At 40.9% G+C, this 23322-nt stretch overlaps 1 protein-coding gene across 2 annotated transcripts; it reads left to right on the forward strand.

Annotated features, from left to right (window-relative positions):
• The first annotated feature begins 2421 nt into the window (after positions 1-2421).
• Positions 2422-11678, forward strand: BCL2L15 (BCL2 like 15). 2 transcript variants are annotated; one of them, XM_049710631.1, is made up of 4 exons: positions 2422-3593; positions 4228-4384; positions 4705-4826; positions 8981-11678. In XM_049710631.1, the coding sequence occupies exons 2-4, from the start codon at positions 4258-4260 to the stop codon at positions 9428-9430; spliced, it is 699 nt and encodes a 232-aa protein (XP_049566588.1). In that variant the 5' UTR covers positions 2422-3593; positions 4228-4257; the 3' UTR covers positions 9431-11678. The 2 variants fall into 2 exon arrangements, with proteins under 2 accessions (XP_049566588.1, XP_004263252.1); XM_004263204.4 differs by lacking the exon at positions 2422-3593 and having other exon boundaries at positions 3624-4384; positions 8981-9205; positions 9845-11678.
• Positions 11679-23322: the final 11644 nt, after the last annotated feature.

The raw sequence follows: 23322 nt of genomic DNA on the forward strand, positions 1-23322 counted from the left end.
TTCCTCACCCTCATGTCTTCTTTAAGTAACACCTAGTCTATCTTTCAGTGTTCAGCTCAGGCATGAGCTCTTTCAGGAAGTTTTCTGTGACCCTCCTGCCTTCATCAGGGGTCTCATTCAAGCTGTGAAAGCAGTCAGTGCACATTTCTAGCAGCACTGTTGTAATTGTTTTCTTGTCACTCTTTCTCACGTTTAATTTTATTCATACCTGACCACGTTTTAATCACTGAGACAACTTATGGCAAAAACAGATGTAATAAAATGATGGTAAAGTATAAATAACCAGATAATCCAGCACAGGAAAAATAAAAATACCTGTGAAAACCAGCTGGGTCAGGGATGGGAACATATACAAATGTTCAGGCTGAAAGGGCCTACATAGTTGATATCGTTGCGCCTCAGATTTAGCTCTGTAAGTGATTTGGCAGTCAGAATAAAGAGAAACGGTTGTATAGTTGTTACCAGAGAGGAAGAAACATTTCAATTCTAATTTCGAAGAGAAATTTACATGTAGTTTCACATGGATGGCGCTGAGTGATACGCAGAAGATTCCTATGGGAAGTTAGTAAAGAGTTTCACATGGTTTTCTTATGGTGTTCTTCAATACAAACAGAGAGCATAGCTTTAGTATAGAGCTTAGTGAGGGCATTTCTTCAAGGACTACAGATACTCTGACCCAAATATCATCCAGCTTAATTTAAGGACTTCTTCTACCTAGATACATAGATGGACTGCATATCCTTCAAATAATGCTTCACCATCATTTCTCTCAACCAAACTTTTAATAAGAGTAGATAACATTGCTGAGTTTTCTGGCAAGGGCCTGGGTTTGTGAGTTGTCTGTCTCAACCAGACAGTTTCTAAGGACAGTGATTATCTTTCTTTCCTTCTATCTCTACAGTGCCGACCACATAGTGATTACTCAATAAATAGCACTGAACGAATGGCTGTAAGTAATTAGATTCTGATGGTGTTTGGGGGTTGGTGTTTGAAGTGTATTTTATTATATTGTGTTGACCACATAGAGGACAATAGATGGAATTCCATCTAGACTAGGGTTTCTCAAAAGTGGTACTACTGACATTTGGGGCCATATAATTCTTTGCTGTAGGGGGTTTTCCTATGCACTGTAGGATAATCATTAGCCATATCTCTGATCTATACCATTAGATGCCAGTAGAACCCCTAGTTGTGACAACTAAAACTGTCTTCAGAGATTGCCAAGTTACTGTGGGGGTCGAAATCACCCCCAGTTGAAAAAGTCTGATCTAGACCATGGATCCCCAGGGACTGGAAGTAGGGGGATCAGAATAGCTTCAGAACTGCTTTCCATGTTTTGACTTGTTCAGTTAAACTGTGAATGTTTAGTTAGGTATTAAAACAAAATCGAAGTGCTAAGTGCTGCCAGTTTTAAGTGTTACAAGGGAACAGAATGTAAGTGGTAGAAACTGAGTAAATTGATTGACTTTTTAAAAAATTAAAGACTATAATTGAAATATTGACCTAAAGAAAATTAGGTACAGCTCAGCAGTTGAATGTTGCTAAAGTGATCCCAACTATTGGAGCCTTTAGAAGATTAAGCCCTACCTGGTTGCTTTTCTGTAAAGTAGGGGCATAGCAGAATATGCAACTGTTGCTTTTGAAAAGTGTAATTTTAAAATGATCTCAATGAAGAACTGATTTCTCTTAACTGTAGTCTGGTTTTACTAATTTACAAGCAAATGACTAAAGCTTAAGTATACCATGAAGTTAATTATTTAATATTCCTTCTCCCTAGGAGCTCTCTAGCCTCTGCAGATATATGGTTTGATGATATAAGTGGATGCTTATCTTTAAAATCCATGAGGGTAGTTGATACTCTGCTTTTAGAAAAATGGCCTTCTAATGTCTGTCTTAGTTGGTAAATAGTAACACATACAATGAGTGCCCGCCAATGACAGTGGTGCTTTGGAATATTACAGAGGCAATCATTTGCGTAGTTCCTGATGATCATTTTACTGCTATGGACCAGCGACTGTTAAATGTCTCCATTCCCTCCTCCTTTTTGAATGGGAGTTCTGTTACAATTATTTTGTCCCTTTCTCATATATTGGGTGTTTGGGGGAGGGGAGACAAAGAACTTTTTTTCTTAGTTATAGGTCTTCATGTTGAGAGGAGCTGTACCCCAGGATCCTCATTCACATGCGGACCTGGTGCAGATGACAAGATCCTGGATTTTGAGCCAATGATACAATGAGATGAGGCTTTGGGAAAGGGATATTAGTTGTTATCGCCAGAACAGCAAGAGAAGCAAGTGCTAGTGAAAAAATTCTGGCCTCATTTTTCAGTAATAATTAAGAGTACAATATTTGAACTGTAAGAGTGAAGGGTATGTGGGCTGGTAGGGAGGGGAAGGGGTAGTTGGGAGGGTGCTACATTGAAGGCCCAGAGAGAAATAAACAAAGGAGGAAATTTTACCCCACATTGCTCATAAAGTGTATACTCTGTTTCTGTAGCCTTACAACATTGATTGTACAGATAATGCAAAGGATAGATAAGATTATGCAAAGATTAGATTCCCAAGATGGCATTTGCCCATAAGCATATCAGTAGTGAAATGAGGAAGGTGGTTTATTATTGTGGGAAAAGGTTTATTGTTAATGGTAAGACACACTTGGTTTTAAATTTCTATTCTGCCACTTACTGATGCCACTTACCTTGGGCAAGCTATTTAACACCAGTTGGATAGTATCTTATAATTTTTTGTTTTTATATTTGTGTATTATTTTGGGAGTATGTCATAAATGTACTTGTTGGAATCCTTAACTTGTCAGTGGCTCACTCTAGTGTGAAAGGAGGTTGACCTAGAATTATCTCTGACATTAGAGGTCTGAAGGCTATTTAGTAGAAACTGAAGTTTCAGCCCTAATGATTGATAATGACAAATAAAAATGGCCCTTCAGCTACATAATTCCTGTTCCTAGTCTGAAAGGAATTTATGGTTTTTTTTTTTAGAATGGAATAGAAAGCAGAAGATTGGCTCTGATTATCTTGCAAGCTAGAAATTCCACTTTGAACAACTAACTTACTGTTTATGCTTGAATCTCTTACTAGTTCACTAGTTCTGGAAGGGCTGATAGGTTTGAGTGCTGCTTCTGAGATACAAACCCAGAATCTAGGTGTAGTTACATTAAGAAGGCAGCCACTATGAAGTGTCCAATCCTGAGAACCTGTAAAACGACAATGGAGTCCAACCCTATTAGGAAAATCCCAATTAATTCTATTAGAGATATCCCAGATCCCTTTTAATCCTGGTCATTAGACCTTGGGCTAAAAGGGAGATATTTAACACTTGCTGTGTGTCAGATACTCTTGGGTCATTCCACATAACATTATCTTATTTAATCCTTGTTATTTCCCTGTGAAATACTTTGTGTTGTCCCCATTTACAATTCCTCAAATGCCCAAATTTTTATTCATCTTTTCAGCTTTTATATATCTTATACCCTCCATCTGGAATGGTCTTATTCCTACTCTTTGCCTAATGAATCCCTGCTTGTCCTTCAGAGCTCATCTCAGATGTTACTACTCAAGGAAGCCTTCCTTACCCCGAGGTTTGTTTCCTTATTATACACTGTAGTAACACACTATATCTTAATAAGCACAAGAAATTATATGATTAGTCATTTAATATCTGTCATTCATGCTGAAGTATGACCCCATGAGGATGGGAACTGTATCTGTGTCGTTTTTCTGGGTTATTTATAGTGCCAAGTATGTGTAGTTTCTTACACACTGGTACTCAGTAAGTAATCGGTGTGTGATAGTGGCAAACGAATGCCATAGTCAGGAGTTGAATGCTTGTGTAATAGAACTTCAAAATTTCTTTCTTTAAATTACACCATACCCAGAACCCAGCAGGAAGTTTCTCAGTGTTGCCCAAGAGCTCTTCCTTGACTCTTTCAGTTCTAGATTGGCTATCTAACTATTAAAGTTATTCATTAACCCTAGGTACTGGCTTGGGTGTGGCTCTGAGATAAGGAACTGAAAGTCTTCAACAAACCTCCCTAGCTGTGTGTGGGTGAGCTCTTCAGAGAAGTCCCATCTTTCTGAGCAGCTGTTTTGTAGACAGGTGGTGGGAAAGGCTCCAGGACTCCATGTCCCATTAAGAAACTTTACAAGAGGGACACATCTGGTTTACCAGTGTTTCTGACTTCCTTCTGAGCTGAAAACTGCTTTGTTTTGTAGAAAAGCAAAACTTGGCCATAAACACCTAAAATGAAGAGCCCCCAAACCTTTGAGGAGCAAACGGAATGCATTATAGACTCTCTACTCACAGACTTCTTAGGTCCCACTTGTCAGGTTGCTAACCGGACCCTACGTTGTGCAGACGAAGTAGATTCAGGTAAGGCTCCTGGCCTGAGGTGGTAATTGCAGGTCAACAAGAGAATCTGAATATTCTTACTTATTTCTTCTTAAGTTTCAAAAGGTAAGCTCTAAGCTTTCAGCAATATCTGAAGTCTTTATAGAAGGGAAAGAGATTCTCAGTGAAGGGAGATTTTCTGTCTTCTATTGGTGTTGACAGAATATTGAAGATTTTCTTGGGAGAGAATGATGCCCAAATTGTTTAAAAAGTCTAGAGAACTTTTTTCAACGCCCAGATTCCTGGGACTTGCCATCCCTTCAAGCATTGTGACGAATGTGCCTGTGTTCCCTCTGTTTTAGGAGAGGTCTGCTCTTTTGATGTGGCCATCATTGCTGGTCGCCTTCGGATGTTGGGTGACAAGTTCAATGGAGAATTGGAAGCTTCTGCCAAAAACATCATCGCAGAAACCATTCAGGGACAGGTCAAGTTTCTGCTACTTCCTTCTATTGTTTGCTGCTTTTTTTCTATTTCAGATATCCTTCTCTTACTACTCCTATATGACTGTGACCAGAAATGTTCTGTGAAAGATTTGGGGGCTTAATGCATCCAAGGAGATACAGCAGGAATTCTTCAACTGCCGATTCTTTAGCAGTTAATCAAAGCCTAGGTGGTATTGAGGTGGAGAGCTTTTGGCATAGGCTGATCAGCCTTCAGATTGTTTCTATTTGTTTTTCATCAGAGCTGTGCTTAATGGCATAGAGCATATATATAGCATTTTATTCTTGGTAAAGCATTTTATTCTTTTATGCACCTGTTTTAGTATTTATTTTGCTGGTAGTGGACATCTTTTTTTCCTCAAGGTCCAGCAATAAAATTATATACAGGAAGGATAGGCATTTGACAAATCCGACGCAACGAAGGATAAGTACAGCAGCCACTAGGGCGTATCTGGCTTTTCATCAGTGTCCTGATTCCTGGACTTTGTATGGGATATAAATACCATAGGCAATGTTCTAGAAGAGGTTGCTGATTAATATCAATAATGACAGCTAATATTAACTCATCACTTACCATTTGCCAGACAGTATTCTAAATGCTTTACATTTATTATCTCATTTAATCCTTACACCACTCTATGAGGCATTATAGAAACTGTTATCCACAGTGCAACCTCTCTCATCTGTGTGTAACACTGTGAGAGCAAACATTTAACCCATTTTGTCCACTGCTATATTCACACAACCTAGAACAGAACATGATATACAATAGGCCCTCAAAAAGTATTTTCTGACTTAGTATCCATTTAAGCTGATAAGGAAACTGAAGAATAGGGAAATAAGTAATTAGATTATTTAGTAAGTGTTGAAGTTAGGATTTGAACCCAGACTGATTCCAGAATCACACTTTTTTTTTAAATTGAGGTAGCATTGCTTTATAACTTTACATAAGTTTCATGTGTACAACATTATAATTCCACTTTTGTATACACCACAGCATGCTTGCCACCAAAAGTCTAGTTTCTCTCTGTCACCATAAAATTGACCCCCTTTACCCATTTTGGTTCTTTTTGGTTTTCTAAATTAATTAATTAATATTTTATTTTTGGTTGCGTTGGGTTCTTCGTTGCTGTACGTGGGCTTTCTCTAGTTGTGGTGAGTGGGGGCTACCCTTCGTGGTGGTGCGCAGGCTTCTCATTGCAGTGGCTTCTCTTTGGTGTGGAGCATGGGCTCTAGGCGTGCGGGCTTCAGTAGTTGTGGCCCACAGGCTTTGTTGCTCCGTGGCATGTGGGACCTTCCTGGACCAGGGCTCGAACCCATGTCCCCTGCGTTGGCAGGTGGATTCTTAATCACTGTGCCACCAGGGAAGTCCCCCCTTTACCCATTTTGACCTCGCCCTATCTCCTGGTCACCACCAATCTATTCTCTGTATCTCTGTGCTGAACCACACCCTTAACCATTATGCTTTATCTTCCTACTGAATGCAGCTCAGGCAGAACTGGACTTATCACACCTAATTGCTTGCACTGAAGCTTTCCTAGGTAGCTGGTAGCTGGATCTACTTTTACTTTTTAATTAAAAAAAATTATTTTGGGGCTTCCCTGGTGGCACAGTGGTTGAGAGTCCGCCTGCCGATGCAGGGGACACGGGTTCATGCCCCGGTCTGGGAAGGTCCCACATGCCGCGGAGCGGCTGGGCCCATGAGCCGTGGCCACCGGGCCTGTGCGTCCGGAGCCTGTGCTCCGCAACGGGAGAGGCCACAACAGTGAGAGGCCCGCGTACCACACACAAAAAAAAAAAACCCCAAACAAACAAACAAATTATTTTGGAAACAGCTTCAAACTCACAGAAAAGTTGAATCGTTTGAGAGTAAGTAGCCAACATGTTGTTCCATCACCCCCTTCAAACAAGGACATTCTCTTATATAACCACAGTCTAACCATCAAAACCAGGAATTTAGCATTGATACATTATCATCTCATCCTCAGATCCCACTCAGATTTTCTCAGACTTTCACTTACAGCTGGCCCTTGAACAACACAGGTTTGAACTGCATGGGTCCACTTATATGCATTTTTTTTCAATAAATAGCACAGTACTACACGATCTGCACTTGGTTGAATCTGCAGATGTGGAACCGCAGATACGGAGGGCCAACCATAAAGTTATATGTAGGTTTTCAACTATGCAGGGGATTGTTTCCCCTAACCTCTGAGTTGTTCAAGGGTCACCTGCATAGCAGAAGGATCTAGGTCAGAATCAGATATTGCACTTAGTTGTCATGTCTCTTTCGTCTCCTTCAATTTGGAATAGTTCCTCAGTCTTTCCTTGATTTTCATGACCTTGACCCTTGACGATTATGGGCCAATTATTTTGAAGAATGTCCCTTAACTTGGGTTTGTTTGATATTTCCTCTTGAATCGATACAGGATATGTACCTTTGGTAGGAATTGCACAGAAGTGTTGCTGTGTTCATTTCACTGCATCCTATCAAGTGGTGCAGATTTCAATTTGTCCCAGTACTGGTGTTAACTTTAATCACTTAAAATAGTGTCTGCAAGGCTTCTTCACTGTCAAGTTAATCTTTTCACCTTTAATTAGTAAGTGTCTTGTAGGGAAGTCCTTTGAAACCATGTAAATGCCCCATTTCTCACTAAAATTTTAATCTATTCATTTATTTATTTTTTATATCAACGTGGACCCATGAATTCCTACTTTATTCAGTGGGTTGTAATCTGTTACTATTATTATTTATCTGTATGCTCAAATTGCCCTAGCTTCCACCTTTCAACCTGGACTGTGTCTTTTTGGCATGTCCCTATCATTCTCTGAGCACTTCTTTAATTTCTGACAGAAGATCTTGTATTTTCCAAGCCCCAGCCTGAAATTAGCCATTCGCCAGGGAGCTCTAGTTTCTTTTAATGGAGAATGCTATTTGGAAACCAGGATCTAGGTACTCTCACCGTGGATGCCCTTCTCGGCTTGTTTAGATTCTGACACCCTGCTTTGACCACCATGGGTCCCCTACACTACACCACAATAGACCTTACTCAGCCCCATCTAATGACTCTTGGATCGAACTTTTGGGGAAGGAAAGAGAAAGAGGAAAAGCTAATCTATTTTTTACTTTAGAGTTTCCCAGACTTCAGTCATTCAAGCCATACCTTTAGAATTTGACCAACTCTGCTATGATGTACTTGGTATTTTTCTTTCAAATCATTTTGTTTTTCCTTTAATCATTTTGTTCATCCTGAGTAAATCATGGGTTTGATTGGCTGCTTAGGTTTTTTCTAATACCCATTACAATCAATTAAAAATACTAAAGTAGGAAAAGTTTATCCATCTACTTCTTTTTTTCTTCTGTTCTTTTTTTTTTAACATCTTCATTGGAGTATAATTGCTTTACAATGGTGTGTTAGTTTCTGCTTTATAACAAAGTGAATCAGCTATACATATACATACATCCCCATATCTCCTCCCTCTTGCGTCTCGCTCCCACCCCTCTAGGTGGTCACAAAGCACCGAGCTGATCTCCCTGTGCTATGAGGCTGCTTCCCACTAGCTATCAGTTTTACATTTGGTAGTGTATATATGTCCATGCCACTCTCTCACTTTGTCCCAGCTTACCCTTCCCCCTCCCCATGTCCTCAAGTCCATTCTCTAGTAGGTCTGTGTCTTTATTCCTGTCCTGCCCCTAGGTTCTTCATGACCATTTTTTTCTCTTTAGATTCCATATATATGTGTTACCATATGGTATTTGTTTTTCTCTTTCTGACTTACTTTACTCTGTATGACAGACTCTAGGTCCGTCCACCTCACTACAAATAACTCAATTTCGTTTCTTTTTATGGCTGAGTAATATTCCATTGTATATATGTGCCACATCTTTATCCTTTCATCTGTGGATGGACGCTTAGGTTGCTTCCATGTCCTGGCTATTGTAAATAGAGCTGCAATGAACATTGTGGTACATGACTCTTTTTGAATTATATCCATCTACTTCTTAAGATTACCTTAGATACAACCAATGTGCACTTGCCACTCTTTGAGAAACACTTGTTTTATTGGATTCCTACACCTGCAGCCTACTGTACTTTTTCAGTGATACTCCACTGATAGATCTCATATCTTACCCCAGGCAGGAGCTATACTTCAGGACACAGTTAATTCTCTCAGCAAGGCCTGGTGTGCCCAGGATTCCAGCTTGGCTTATGAGAGAGCCTTTCTGGCAGTGTCAGTGAAACTTCTTGAATGTGTGGTCCGTATGACTCCTGAGATGGCAAGACAGGTGGCTACGCCCATGACAAATATGATCATTGGGAACACTGCCATCCGAGAGTATATCCAGGGCCAGGGAGGTTGGGTAAGTATTTTGGGGCCCCTGGCTTTGCTAGACATTTGCATTGTTTTTGTACTAATCTCTGGGACTCCAATTCGTGGTTCTTTCCATCAGTTGGAAACCATGCAGGGAAACTGGCCTTCCAACTTTGCTGAAAATGCTGGGATTTTTTTGCCATGGAAAAGGGGAGGAGTCAGAAGCTCAGCCAGTGGGTCTTGGACCCCAGAGCCAGGCTGCCTAAAATGTTGACTGCTTACTTTGTCAAGCTAATTTCCACTTCCTGTACATAATCATCTATGAAGTATATTAGTGATGGAGTTCTAATCTCAGTGTGACTTTGCTCTACTGGTAAATTTCTGGGTCTTTTTTCCCTAACATCTTTTGGGTGTGTGTTGAGGAAGTTCAGAATCATCTTACTATTATCTAACAAAAAAACAGTTAGTGACATCTGCTGTAGTGGTAACAGTAGGAGGCATTCTAAGTCCATGTCTTAGTAATCATTAGAACATCTGCTCTCTTAGAGCACTCCCCTTCATTTCCAAGATCAGCAGAAGCCTTAGTAAGAGCTCTCTTCCCTGGAGTTATCTGTGGGTCATTCTGGCTTCTTTAGGGAGTTCCTGAAGACCATTCCTTTGACTGTAGGATATTCATTGTCCTTCCTAGGAAAATCTGGAGAGCTGAAGAAGAGGTGGAGCTGTTTTCCAGCCTGAAAAACTTTGATCTTCTTTGACTGATCGGGTGATAGATCTCTGGCAATTAAAACAGAAACAACCAAATCAAAACCTTCTTTCTCTTGGACAGAACTGAACTTAGCTGAATAACCTGTTTTCTACTGATTGTTAAAGTTAGGAGCAGCTCCCAGAGGTCTGTAGAGATTTTATACTTTCTGTTTTTACATGAGTTTTAATGAGGTTTTGTTGAAGCAAAGACCTCCAGACTTAAAGTAGTGACTCATCAGTAGTGGAATTCCAGGCAACAGGGCAGGCATTTGCTGGAGATACTGTGGGGAAAAGGGAACACACAGTAAACCATTCCTTCAGATTTAGTCCTGTCCTCTGGTAAGGATCTTGTCTACTAATTTTGCAGTCTAAAGGGTTTCAGGGAGATCTTTGGTTAGAAAACCTTGTTATTTTAAGTTGAGGATTTTCTTTTAAATTCATAACCTAAATCTCATATTAATTTCACCTGAGCCAACTTATTTTATGTATTTTCAAGGCTGGAAGCAAAAAAAATAGCACTTTGTTCATCTGCTCTTCTACTAGGAAGGCCAAAGAGCAATAAAACAGTTGCTGCATTTTTATTGCCACAGGATGCAGGAAGTGCTGGCCCACTTCTGGGACAGTAGGGCCATCCGAGCTTAGATGAGGCTAGCTACATACCACAGTGTTTTTCAAAGTACAGTTTACATACCACTTGCATGTGACCTTATATGTTGCTGATTTCCAGGCCCCATCCGCTAGAGATTCTGATTCTGTAGGGGAGGGCTGGGGCCCAGGTTCCTAACTTTTTAATCAGATCCACTGGTGATTCTAATATACACATAAATTTTGAGAACTGTCACTTTAGAGCAAGGGTTGGGAAATTAGAGCCCACAGGCCCAATCAGCCCACCGCTTTTAAAATTTTTTTTTGTAAAGAAAGTTTTATTGGAATGCAGCTACACTCACTTGTTTACATATTATTTATGGCTGTTTTAGCATCGCAGCAGCAGAGTTGAGTAGTTATAGCAGACACCATATAGCCTGTCCTGTAAAGCTTAAAATATTTACTATCTGGCCCTTCAAGTTTGCAGACCCCTGCTCTAAAGCTAAATGAACATTTCTCCTTGTGTAATTTAAACTCTGTTGCAATCATGGTAATTCCAAACAGAGCTGTAGATAGGATAACTCCTTTTTCAGAATATAGTCTGAGTGTTTGTTAGTTTTTGCATAGTCCACACTTTCTTTAGAACCTTTGGCAAAAGGAGCTCTGTGACTCCTGAGAATTCGATAGAAGGTATACATTTCCCTGGCCCTGCCACAAGTGATTGGAGGTAAAACATATGGTTTCTATGGTCTGTGTATCTCATAGCAGTTCTTAATAATCTCATAGATTAGTAAGCAGTCATCAAATAGAGACTTCTTCATCTCTAAGTCCCCAAACCAGACGATTTACCTGAACATCAAGAAGAAAATCACTACTAAAGCATTACTATACCTATTTTTCTAAGAGAGGCGTTAATGGCTTTGGCTAAAGTTTAACAAAGTTAACCACATCCCCTCCCTTCACCCAGCCAGCCATCTGGCTCCCCTAGATACACAGAAATAAAGCTGTAGTGCTGTTAATGTATTCTGACTTTTTCAAGTTATACTATTTCCTCTATTCTTCGATAAATCACAATTAGGTTAGTAATCCAGAAATGAGATTTCATGTTTCTCTTTAGTAGAAATTATCTGTTTTTGCTACCAATTTAAGACACTTGATGTATTCCTTTGTCCCTTACATTACTGTAAACTCAGCATGGTGAGTTTTGTGGTATTTGACCTCTTAAGTGAAATCGTTATTTTCACTTTGACTAATGCTGTTCTGTTCCTGAAATAAAATTCTTCTCTCTATGCATTTGAACTAATTCTCAGCAAGTGTAATCTAAATTGAATGGTATAGAAATAAGGAGCAGATCGGTGGTTGCCAGGGGCAGGGGGTGGGGGCGGGGTGGGGTAGAGGAAACAGGTGAAGGTCGTCAAAGGATACAAACTTCCTATGAGATGAAAAGTTCTGGGGATGTAACGTACAGCATGGTGACTATAGTTAACAATACTGTAATATATATTTAAAAGTCGCTTAGAGAGTAGATTTTTAAAGTTCTCACCGTACACACAAATTGTAACTATGTGAGGTGATGGATATGTTAACTTTGTTATGGTGATCATTTTACTATATATGTATATCAAATCATTACACTGTATACTTTAAACTTACACAATGTTATAGCTCAATAAAACTGGAAAAAAATAAATTGTAGTATTTTTTTTTTCTGGCCATGCCACACAGCTTGCGGGATCTTAGTTCCCCAGTCAGGGATTGAACCCAGGCCACAGCAGTGAAAGCACAGAGTCTAACCACTGGACCACCAGGGAACTCCCCTATACTGTAGTATCTTGAGATAGAGGATATGGTGCCCCTGGGGAGTATACCAGGCAAATGGGTAAAGCAGCTCTGGCCTGGGTGTTGTGTTTGTTGTTAGGCCACCCTTTATCCTAGGAATGCTGAAGTGATTTGGGCTGCAAGAAGAAGACACTGTAGCCCAGAGATCAAGAAGGCATTTAGGTTGTCTGATTTTAACAACTTAGTTTCACCATAGACAAATCATGTGACATTGGGCAAGTAATCCAATTTCTTTGTGCCTATGTTTCCATAATAGGGTTATTGTGAGGGACAAAAGATACAGTACACTTTGTCAAGGGCTTAGCCCAGTGCCTGGAATATTTTAAGCACTGCTTAAACAATTTGGAGCCCCTGTGGTTTGGAATTCATAAAGTTCTAGCTTGACTTTTTTCTCTCCATTAACTCTGTCTCCCACAAAGGCAAGCCAATCTTACTTTACCTTTCACCTCAGTGTGAGTGATTCCTATGTCTGACTTATTTTCCTTCTTGCTAAATCCATATCCACAAACTCGAATTCTTTATTTCTATCAACCTTTCTTATCTCCACACTTTCCCAGATTACCATCCAACTAGCTCAAATCCTGTCATTTTTCCCTTCTCCCTCCCTCCAGTCCTACTCCCCCAGTTAGTCTTTCTCACTTATTCCTTCCTTTTTGTCCTGACTCTCCCTACAAGAGTTTATAGGGACTCTTGTCCCTGCTTGGACTACTGGCGAAGCCTTCTAGTTGTGCTTTCAACTGATTGTCCTGTTGCAAACTTGCCCCATTCCAGTCTGTCCCATATACTGCCACCAAATTGGCCAAAGCTGTGATTTCTTTGTCCCTTGTTCTGATTCAGTTTTCGATATGGTATAATTCATTTTGAAATTTTACACGCCACTGAAGGAGATTTTGAGACTTAAAAAAAATGTATCAGAAGGAGGCATTTACTTTTTAAAAACTATCATTTTCCCAAAGCATTGCTTTGATTATCATTCTCTTAAAATCTTTCAGTGGAACTTTTGAAGATAATTGGATATATTCATTACCTTGATGGTGGCAATGGTGTCATGACTGTGTACGCGTGCCAAAGCTTATCACACCTACACTTTGAAATGTGTAGTTTATTGTATGTCAATACTACCTCAATAAAGTTGTCTTAAAAAAGCAATGGTTTTCCATTTCCCATCAAATAGAGCCTGACTTTTCAGCCTGGTATTCAAGTTCCCCCAGGGTCTGGCCCCAACTGCCCTTTCTATTGTTATGGCTCTACATGTGTGTAGAGCATTTTTCTCAGGCTCTACAAACATCTTCAAGACCCAACTCAAGGGGGTTTTTCAAGATGGTGGAGGAGTAGAAGGATGTGGAGTTTCTGCCTCTCCACAAATGCAACAAGAATACATCTACAGGGCTTCCCTGGTGGCGCAGTGGTTGAGAGTCCGCCTGCCAATGCAGGGGACACGAGTTCGTGCCCCAGTCTGGGAAGATCCCACATGCCGCGGAGCGGCTGCGCCCGTGAGCCATGGCCGCTGAGCCTGCGCGTCCGGAGCCTGTGCTCCGCAACGGGAGAGGCCACAATGGTGAAAGGCCCGCGTACCGCAAAAAAAAAAAAAAAAAAGAAAAGAATACATCTACAGGCTCCCGACGTGCGCAGCGCAGAGGGCGGGCTGGAAGGCCTGCAGGTTTGCGCCTGCCCGGCTGCATCGAGGCTCCAAGGGGCGCTGTGAACCACAGCAGGTTCTTGGCTGCTCAGCGCTGCATCTCGGGCACGCTGGCCTCAGCCTCCCCCTGCTCCTGCACTGGCCGCAAGGCCTTGTCGGGCCCGGGGGTGCCTCGCTCCTGCAGTCCTGGGCCCACCTCGAGGCTCGCGCACGTATCCGGGAAGCACGGCACAAGGCCAGCGAACGAGTCGCAGCACGGCGGGCTCTCCTCCTGCACCGGGCAGCCCACCGGCTCCCCCGTGCCGCTGTCCAGCCCCACCGGACCCTCCTGCGAGTTCTGACTGACGTAGACCACGATGATGTTGTTGCCCTTGAAATTCATCACCTGCCCGCTGGAAATAAACGTGGAGTTACTGTTTCCAGTCACATTTACTACAAAGGGAGAGGAAGAGAGAACACGCAGAGGACATGATCCAGCAATCCCACTTCTGGGCATATATCCAGAGAAGACTATGGTTGGAAAGGATACATGTATCCCAATGTTCACTGCAGTGCTGTTTACAAGAGCCAAGACATGGAAACAACCTAAATATCCATCAACAGATGAATGGATAACGAAAATCCATTGTGGTACGTATATACAATGGAATATTACTCAGCCATTAAAAAGAATGAAATAATGCCATTTACAGCAACATGGATGGACCTAGAGATTATCATACTAAGTGAAGTTAAGTCAGACAGAGAAAGACAAATACCATATGATATCATTTAAATGTGGAATCTAAAAAAAATGATACAAGTGAACTTGTTTACAAAACAGAAACAGACTCATAGACTTAGAAAACAAACTTATGGTTACCGAAGGGGAAAGGTGGAGGGGGGGATAAGTTGGGGGTTTGGGATTGACATATACACACTACTATATTTTAAATAGATAACCAAAAGAGACCTACTGTATGGCATATGTAACTCTACTCAATGTTTGCAATAACCTAAATTGGGAAAGAATTTGAAAAAGAATAGATATATGTATATGCATAACTGAATCACTTTGCTGTACACCTGAAACTAACACAACATTGTGAATCAACTATCCTCAAATATAAAATAAAAATTAAAAAAAAAACATAGGTGCTCATAACATCGAGCGTACTCTACACTACAGGTCTACTCTCTATTATGCCTATGTCTTTCTGCTCTCACCAGTTACCAAGTGAGTTCTTAAGTCTGTTTTTAACTAGTTGAACCTATTAGGAAATCTAATGAAATACAAGCGTACCTCATTTTCTTGCTTTTGAATTTATTGTGCTTTGAAAATACTGTGTTTTTTACAAGTTGAAGGTCTATGGCAACCCTGCATTGTCAGATGATGGTTAGCATTTTTGGCAATAAAGTATTTTTAAACTGAAAAAAAAAAAGAATACATCTACAGATGGAACAATTCTCACAGAGCACCGGCTGAACACCATCTGAAGACCTTGAACACTGGAAAGGACAGGAAAGATCCCCACATAACCAGGTAGGATGAAAGAAAAAAGAAGGAAAAAAGAGGAGAGGAAGCAGCATGGGGCCTGTGCCCCTTGGTGGGGAGCTGAGGAAGAGGAGAGGTTCCTACATCTGGGGAAGGCCCCTCACCAACATGGAAATTAGTTGGGACAGAAGGGGAACATCTGAGGCTGTCAGAGGAGGGTGAAATGGCTGGTCTGTGGCAGCCAGGACAGGACAGAGTGTGACCTACACAGATGGTCTGTGCCACATCCCTGCATGCCCCAGACTGGGACATGTGTCTGCTGGTGTGCACAAGGGCTGGGAGCTGGAATGTGGGTATTGGAGAGCAAACCCAGGGAGAAGACTGCTGTTGGCTGTGAGGAGACAGCCTGAGGGGACGGGAGGGAGGCAATTGCAACCGGAATGCTTATGGAGGAAACCTGGACTGCCACAGAAGCCAGGTGCCACTGTTGAGTGACACGCAGGGGGTGGAGCTGCCATTGCAGCTTCTCTCTTCCCATGCGCCACCCCCTGTCCCCCCAAGTGCTAGGAAAGGTCCCCACAGAGGCTGCACGCACACACCTGCCACCAGGTGCTAGGAGAAGCCCCTACTGTGGCTGGCTTTCTCGTGCCTACCCCTAGGGCACTAGGAAGGGCCTCCGCCAGGGCTGATCCTCTCACAATGGCCACTGAGTGCTGGGAAAGGCTCCTACTAGGGCCAGATCTCTCATGCCCATGGCCACCGGCTTCCCTGGGCACCTCCTCACTGACAGAACTGGATCTCTCACAGCTGCCAACCCCCCAAACCCTGCGCACCTGTCACTGCCGGGGCTCCCACAACCCCAGCAGCCACGCCACCTCTACATCTTGTCGTCACCAGGGCAGTCCCGAGTGCTCCAGGGCAGCTTCAGGAGCAGACCCCTGTGGGTGGCGCATGTGCAGAGCTGGGACTAAAATCACAGCTGAGCCCAAGGGGCGGGGCACCTAAGGAAGAGGAATGAAAATCTTTACATGCAGCTGCACAAGTCACAGATTAAATCCCCGCAATCAGCTTGGTAAACCCTGCATATATGAAATATCTGAATGGACAGTGAGTGTTCCCACAACTGAGACTGGGGGCAAATACAAGCGACAGTTGGGCCAGGTCAGAGTCTGAGCTACTGACACAGTGCCCAGAGTGGGTCCAGAGACCTACCCAGAGGTACTGGAGGCCTCCTAGGGAAGTGGAGGTTGGCTGTGACTCACGGTGGGGGCAAGGACACTGACAGCTGAGACCCCAGGAAAATACTATTATTACTATTTTTTTAATGTTTTGTTCTGTTTTTTAAAATTATTATTTTATTTTTTATTAAAATTTTTTTATTATGTTTTTTACTTTTCTGCTTTTACTTTTCTTTTTTGGTGTTTTCTGTTTTTTCCTTGTTATGTTTTGTTTTTAATCTTTTTAAAATCATTTTTGTGTTTGTTTCATGTTTTCTTTGCTTTTTGTGTGTGTGTGCATTTGCTTTTGTTTTGTTTCTTGTTTTTTGTTTTTGTTAGTTTTGTTTTTAATTGTTTGATCTCGTTTTTTGGGTTCTCTTATTTGTCTGGTTGTTCTCTTGTGTTTTGTTTCCTTTGTTTTTGTTTCGTTTTTTGTATGTGTGTGTGCTTCTAGTTTTTGTTTGTTTGGTTTCGCTTTTACCATTTGTCTTGGGTTTTATTTGTTCCTTTGTTTCCTTTTTTTAAAACTGTTGTTGTTACTGTTTGTTTGTTTTTGTCTTTGCTATTTGTCTTGGGTTTTGTTAGTCTGTTTTCTTCCCCCCACCTTATTTAATTTATTTTTTTGCCTTGCAGCTTTCAGCATCTTGGTTCCCTAGCCAGGGGTTGGGCCTGAGCCTCTGGGGTGGGAGCACCCGAGTCCAGGACGCTGGACTGCCAGAGAATTCCTGGCCCCAGGGAATATTAATCAGCAACAGCTCTCCAGGAAGTCTCCATCTCAACTCTAAGACCTGTACCCACCTAACTGCCTGCAGGCTCCAGTGTTGGATGCCTCATGCCAAACAACAAGCAAGACAGGAACACAAACCCACCCATCAGCAGACAGGCCTAAAGTCATATTAAGCTCATAGACCCACCAAAACACACCACCTGATGTGACCCTGCCCATCAGAAGGACAAGATCCAGCTCCACCCACCAGAGCACAGGCACCAGGAAGCCTACACAAGCCACTGGACCAACCTCAACCACCGGGGGCAGACACCAGAAGCAAGAGGAACAATGACATTGAAGCCTGTGGGAAGGAGACATCAAAAACAGTAAGTTAGACAAAATGAGAAGACAGGGAAATATGTTGCAGACGAAGGAGCAAGGTAAAAACTGACAAGACCAAATAAATGAAGAGGAAATAGGCAGTCTACCTGAAAAAGAATTCAGAGTAATGGTAATAAAGATGATCCAGGATCTTGGAAATAGAATGGAGGTATGGATCGAGAAAATACAAGAAATGTTTAACAAGGACCTAGAAGAACTAAAGAGCAAACAAACAGTGATGAACAACACAATAACTGAAATTTAAAATACAGTGGAAGGAATCAATACCAGAATAACTGAGGCAGAAGAACAGATAAGTGAACTGGAAGATAGAATAGTGGAAATAACTGCCATGGAGCAAAATGAAGAAAAAAGAATGAAAAGAAATGAAGACAATCCAAGAGACCTGTCTCTAAGATTATAATCGAAAACTTTCCTAACATGGGAAAGGAAATAGCCACCCAAGTTCAGGAAGCACAGAGCGTCCCATACAAGTTAAACCCAAGGAGAAACATGCTGAGGCACATATTAATTAAGCTAACAAAAATTAAATACAAAGAAAAAATATTAAAAGCAGCAAGGGAAAAGCAACAAATAACATACAAGGGAATCCCCATAAGGTAATCACAGATTTTTCACCAGAAACTCTGCAGGCCAGAATAGAGTGGCAGGATATATTCAAAGTGATGAAAGGGAAAAACCTACAACCAAGATTACTCTACCCAGCAAGGATCTAATTCAGATTCAACAGGGAAATCAAAAGCTTTACAGACAAGCAAAAGCTAAGAGAATTCAGCACCACTAAACCAGTTTTACAACAAATGCTAAAGGAATTTATCTAGGTGGGAAACACAAGAGAAGGAAAAAGATCTACAAAAACAAACCCAAAACAATTAAGAAAATGATAATAGGAACATACATATTGACAATTACCTTAAATATAAATGGATTAAATGCTCCAACCAAAAGACACAGACTGGCTGAATGGATACAAAAACAAGACCCATATATAAGCTGTCTACAAGAGACTGACTTCAGACCTAGGGACACATACAGACTGAAAGTGAGGGGATAGAAAAAGATATTCCATGCAAATGGAAATCAAAAGAAAGCTGGAGTAGCAATTCTCGTATCAGACAAAATAGACTTTAAAATAAAGTCTATTAGAAGAGACAAAGAAGGACACTACATAATGATCAAGGGATCAATCCAAGAAGAAGATATAACAATTGTAAATATTATGTACCCGACATAGGAACACCTCAATACATAAGGCGAATGCTAACAGCCATAAAAGGGGAAATCGACAGTAACACAATTATATTTGGGGACTTTAACACCCCACTTTCACCAATGAACAGATCATCCAAAATGAAAATAAATAAGGAAACACAAGCTTTAAATGACACATTAAACAAGATGGACTTCACTGATATTTATAGGACATTCCATCCAAAAACAGCAGAATACACTTTCTTAAGTGCACACAGTACATTCTTCAGGATAGATCACATCTTCTGTCACAAATCAAGCCTTGGTAAACTTAAGAAAACTGAAGTCATATCAAGCATATTTTCTGACCACAACACTAGGAGATTAGAAATCAATTACAGAAAAAAAAACAACTGGAAAAAACGCAAACACATGGAGGCTAAACAATATGCTACTAAATAACCGAGACATCACTGAAGAAGTCAAAGAGGAAATAAAAAAATACCAAGAAACAAATGACAAGGAAAACACGACAACCCAAAACCTATGGGATGCAGCAAAAGCAGTTCTAAGAGGGAAGTTTATAGCAATACAATCCTACCTCAAGAAACAAGAAAAATCTCAAACAACCTAATCTTACACCTAAAGCAACTAGAGAAAGAAGAAGAACAACAATAAAAAAATTAGTAGAAGGAAAGAAATCATAAACATCAGAGCAGAAATAAATGAAATTGAAACAAAGAAAACAACAGTAAAGGTCAATATAACTAAAAGCTGGTTCTTTGAGAAGGTAAACAAAATTGATAAACCTTTAGCCAGACTCATCAGAAAAAAAAGGGAGAGGACTCAAATCAATAAAATTAGAAATGAAAAAGGAGAAGTTAAAACTGACCTCACAGAAATACAAAGGATCATAAGAGAATACTATGAGCAACTATATGCCAATAAAATGGACAACTTGGAAGAAATAGACAAATTCTTAGAAATGTACAACCTTCCAAGACTGAACCAGGAAGAAATAGAAAATATAAACAGACCAATCACAAGTAATGCAATTGAAACTGTTTAAAAATCTTCCAGCAGGGACTTCCCTGGTGATGCAGTCGTTGAGAATTCACCTGCCAATTCAGGGGACAAGGGTTGAATCCCTAGGCTGGGAAGATCCCACAGGCCGTGGAGCAACTAAGCCCGTAACAGCCCGTGGAGCCTGTTCCTAGAGCCCGTGTGTCATAACTACTGAGCCCACGAGGCACAACTACTGAAGCCCATGCACCTTAGAGCCTGTGCACCACAACTACTGAGCCCACACACTGCAACTACTGAAGCTGGCATGCTCTAGGTCCCACATGTCGCAACTACTGAGACTGCGTGCTGCAACTACTGAGACTGCATGCTGCAACTACTGAAGCTGGTGTGCCTAGAGCCCATGCTTGCAACAAGAGAAGCCACCGCAATGAGAAACCCATGCACCACAACAAAGAGTAGCCCCACTTGCCGCAACTAGAGAAAGCCTGCACGCATAAATGAAGACCCAACGCAGCCAAAAATAAGAAAACAAAAAACAAAGAGTTGAGTCCTTTAAAAAAAAAATTTTCCAACAATCAAAAGTCCAGGACCAGACAGCTTCACAGCCATATTCTGTCAAACATTTAGAGAAGAGCTAACACCTATCCTTCTCAAGATCTTCCAAAAAATTGCAGAGGGAGGAACACTCCCAAACTCATTCTATGAGGCCACCATCACCCTGATACAAAAACCAGACAAAGATATCACAAAAAAAGAAAATTACAGACTAATATCACTGATGAACATAGACGCAAAAATCCTCAATGAAATACTAGCAAACCAAATCCAACAACACATTAAAAGCATCATACACCATGATCAAGTGGGATTTATCCCAGTGATGCAAGGATTCTTCAATATACGCAAATCAATCAATGTGAGACACCATATTAATAAATTGAAGAATAAAATCCACATGATCTGACTTCCCTGGTGGCACAGTGGTTAAGAATCCACCTGCCAATGCAGGGGACACAGGTTCAAGCCCTGGTCCCAGAAGATCCCACATGCTGCAGAGCAACTAAGCCCGTGCACCACAACTACTAAGCCTGTGCTCTACAGCCTGTGAGCCACAACTACTGAGCCCACATGCCACAGCTACTAAAGCCCATGTGCCTAGAGCCTGTGCTCCACAACAAGAGAAGCCACCATGATGAGAAGCCCATGCACCACAACAAAGAGTAGTCCCCACTCACTGCAATTAGAGAAGGCCCATGCACAGCAACAAAGATGCAGTGCAACCAAAAATAAGTAAATTAAAAAAAAAACAAACCACATGATCATCCCAATAGATGCAGAAAAAGCTTTCAACAAAATTCAACACCCATTTATGGTAAAAACTCTCCAGAAGGTGGGCATAGAGGGGAACCTACCTCACCATAATAAAGGCCATATATGACAAACCAACAGCAAACTTTATTCTCAATGGTGAAAAACTGAAAGCATTTCCTCTAAGATCAGGAGCAAGACAAGGGTGTCCACTCTCACCACTATTATTCAACACAGTCTTGGAAGTCTTAGCCACAGCAATCAGAGAAGAAAAAGAAATAAAAAGAATCCAAATCAGAAAAGAAGATGTAAAACTGTCACTCTTTGCAGATGACGTGATACTATACACAGAAAATCCTAAATATGCCACCAGAAAACTACTGGAGCCAATCAGTGAATTTAGTAAAGTCGCAGGATACAAAATTAATCACAGAAATCTCTTGCATTCCTATACACTAACAATGAAAGATCAGAAAGAGAAATTAAGGAAACAATCCCACTTACCATTGCAACAAGAAAGAATAAAATACCTAGGAATAAACCTATCTAAGGAGGCAAAATACCTGTATGCAGAAAACTGTAAGATGCTGATGAAAGAAATCAAAGATGACACAAACAGATGGAGAGATATACCATGTTCTTGGATTGGAAGAATCAATACTGTGAAAATGACTATACTACCCAAAGCAATCTACAGATTCAATGCAATCCTTATCAAACTACCAATGGCATCTTTCATGGAACTAGAACAGAAAATTTTACAATTTGTTTAGAAGCACAAAAGACCCCGAATAGCCTAAGCAATCTTGAGAAAGAAAAATGGAGCTGGAAGAATCAGGTTCCCTGACTTCAGACTATACTACAAAGCTACAGTAATCAAGACAATATGGTACTGGCACAAAAACAGAAATATAGATCAATGGAACAGGATAGAAAGCCCAGAGATAAACCCACACACATATGGTCACCTAATCTATGATGAAGGAGGCAAGAATATACAATGGAGAAGAGACAGCCTCTTCAATAAGTGGTGCTGGGAAAACTGGACAGCTACATGTAAAAGGATGAAATTAGAACACTCTCTAACACCATTCAGAAAAATAAACTCAAAATGCATTAAAGACCTGAATGTAAGGCCAGACACTATAAAACTCTTAGAGGAAAACATAGGCAGAACACTCTTTGACATAAATCACAGCAGGATCTTTTTTGACCCACCTCATAGAGTAATTACAATAAAAACAAAAATTAACAAATGGGACCTAATGAAACTTAAAGGCTTTTGCACAGCAAAGGAAACTGTAAACAAGACAAAAAGACAGCCCCCAGAATGGGAGAAATTATTTGCAAATGAAGCAATGGACAAAGGATTAATCTCCGAAATATACAAACAGCCCACACAGCTCAATATCCAAAAAACAAACAACCCAGTCAAAAAATGGGCAGAAGACCCAAATAGACTTTTCTCCAAAGAAGACCTACAGATGGCCAACAAGCTCATGAAACAATGCTCAACATCACTAATTATTAGAGAAATTCAAATCAAAACTACCATGAAGTATCACCTCACACCTGTCAGAATGGCCACCATTTAAAAATCTAGAAACAATAAATGCTGGAGAGGGTGTGGAGAAAAGGGAACTCTCTTGCACTTTTGGTGGAAATGTAAATTGATACAGCCACTATGGAGAACAGTATGGAGCTTCCTTAAAAAATTAAAAATAGAACTACCATATGACCCAGCAATCCCACTACTGGGCGTATACCCAGAGAAAGCCATAATTCTAAAAGACACATGTACCCCGGTGTTCACTGCAGCACTATTTACAATAGCCAGGACACGAACACAACCTAAATATCCATCAACAAGAATGGATAAAGAAGATGTGATACATCACATTGTATGGAATATTACTCAGCCATAAAAAGGAACGAAATTGGGTCATTGGTAGAGATGTGGATGGACCTAGAGACTGTCATACAGAGTGAAGTAAGTCAGAAAGAGAAAAACAAATATCGTGTATTAACGCAT

Source organism: Orcinus orca, chromosome 1 (genome assembly GCF_937001465.1).
Source record: "Orcinus orca chromosome 1, mOrcOrc1.1, whole genome shotgun sequence".
Taxonomy (NCBI): domain Eukaryota; kingdom Metazoa; phylum Chordata; class Mammalia; order Artiodactyla; family Delphinidae; genus Orcinus; species Orcinus orca.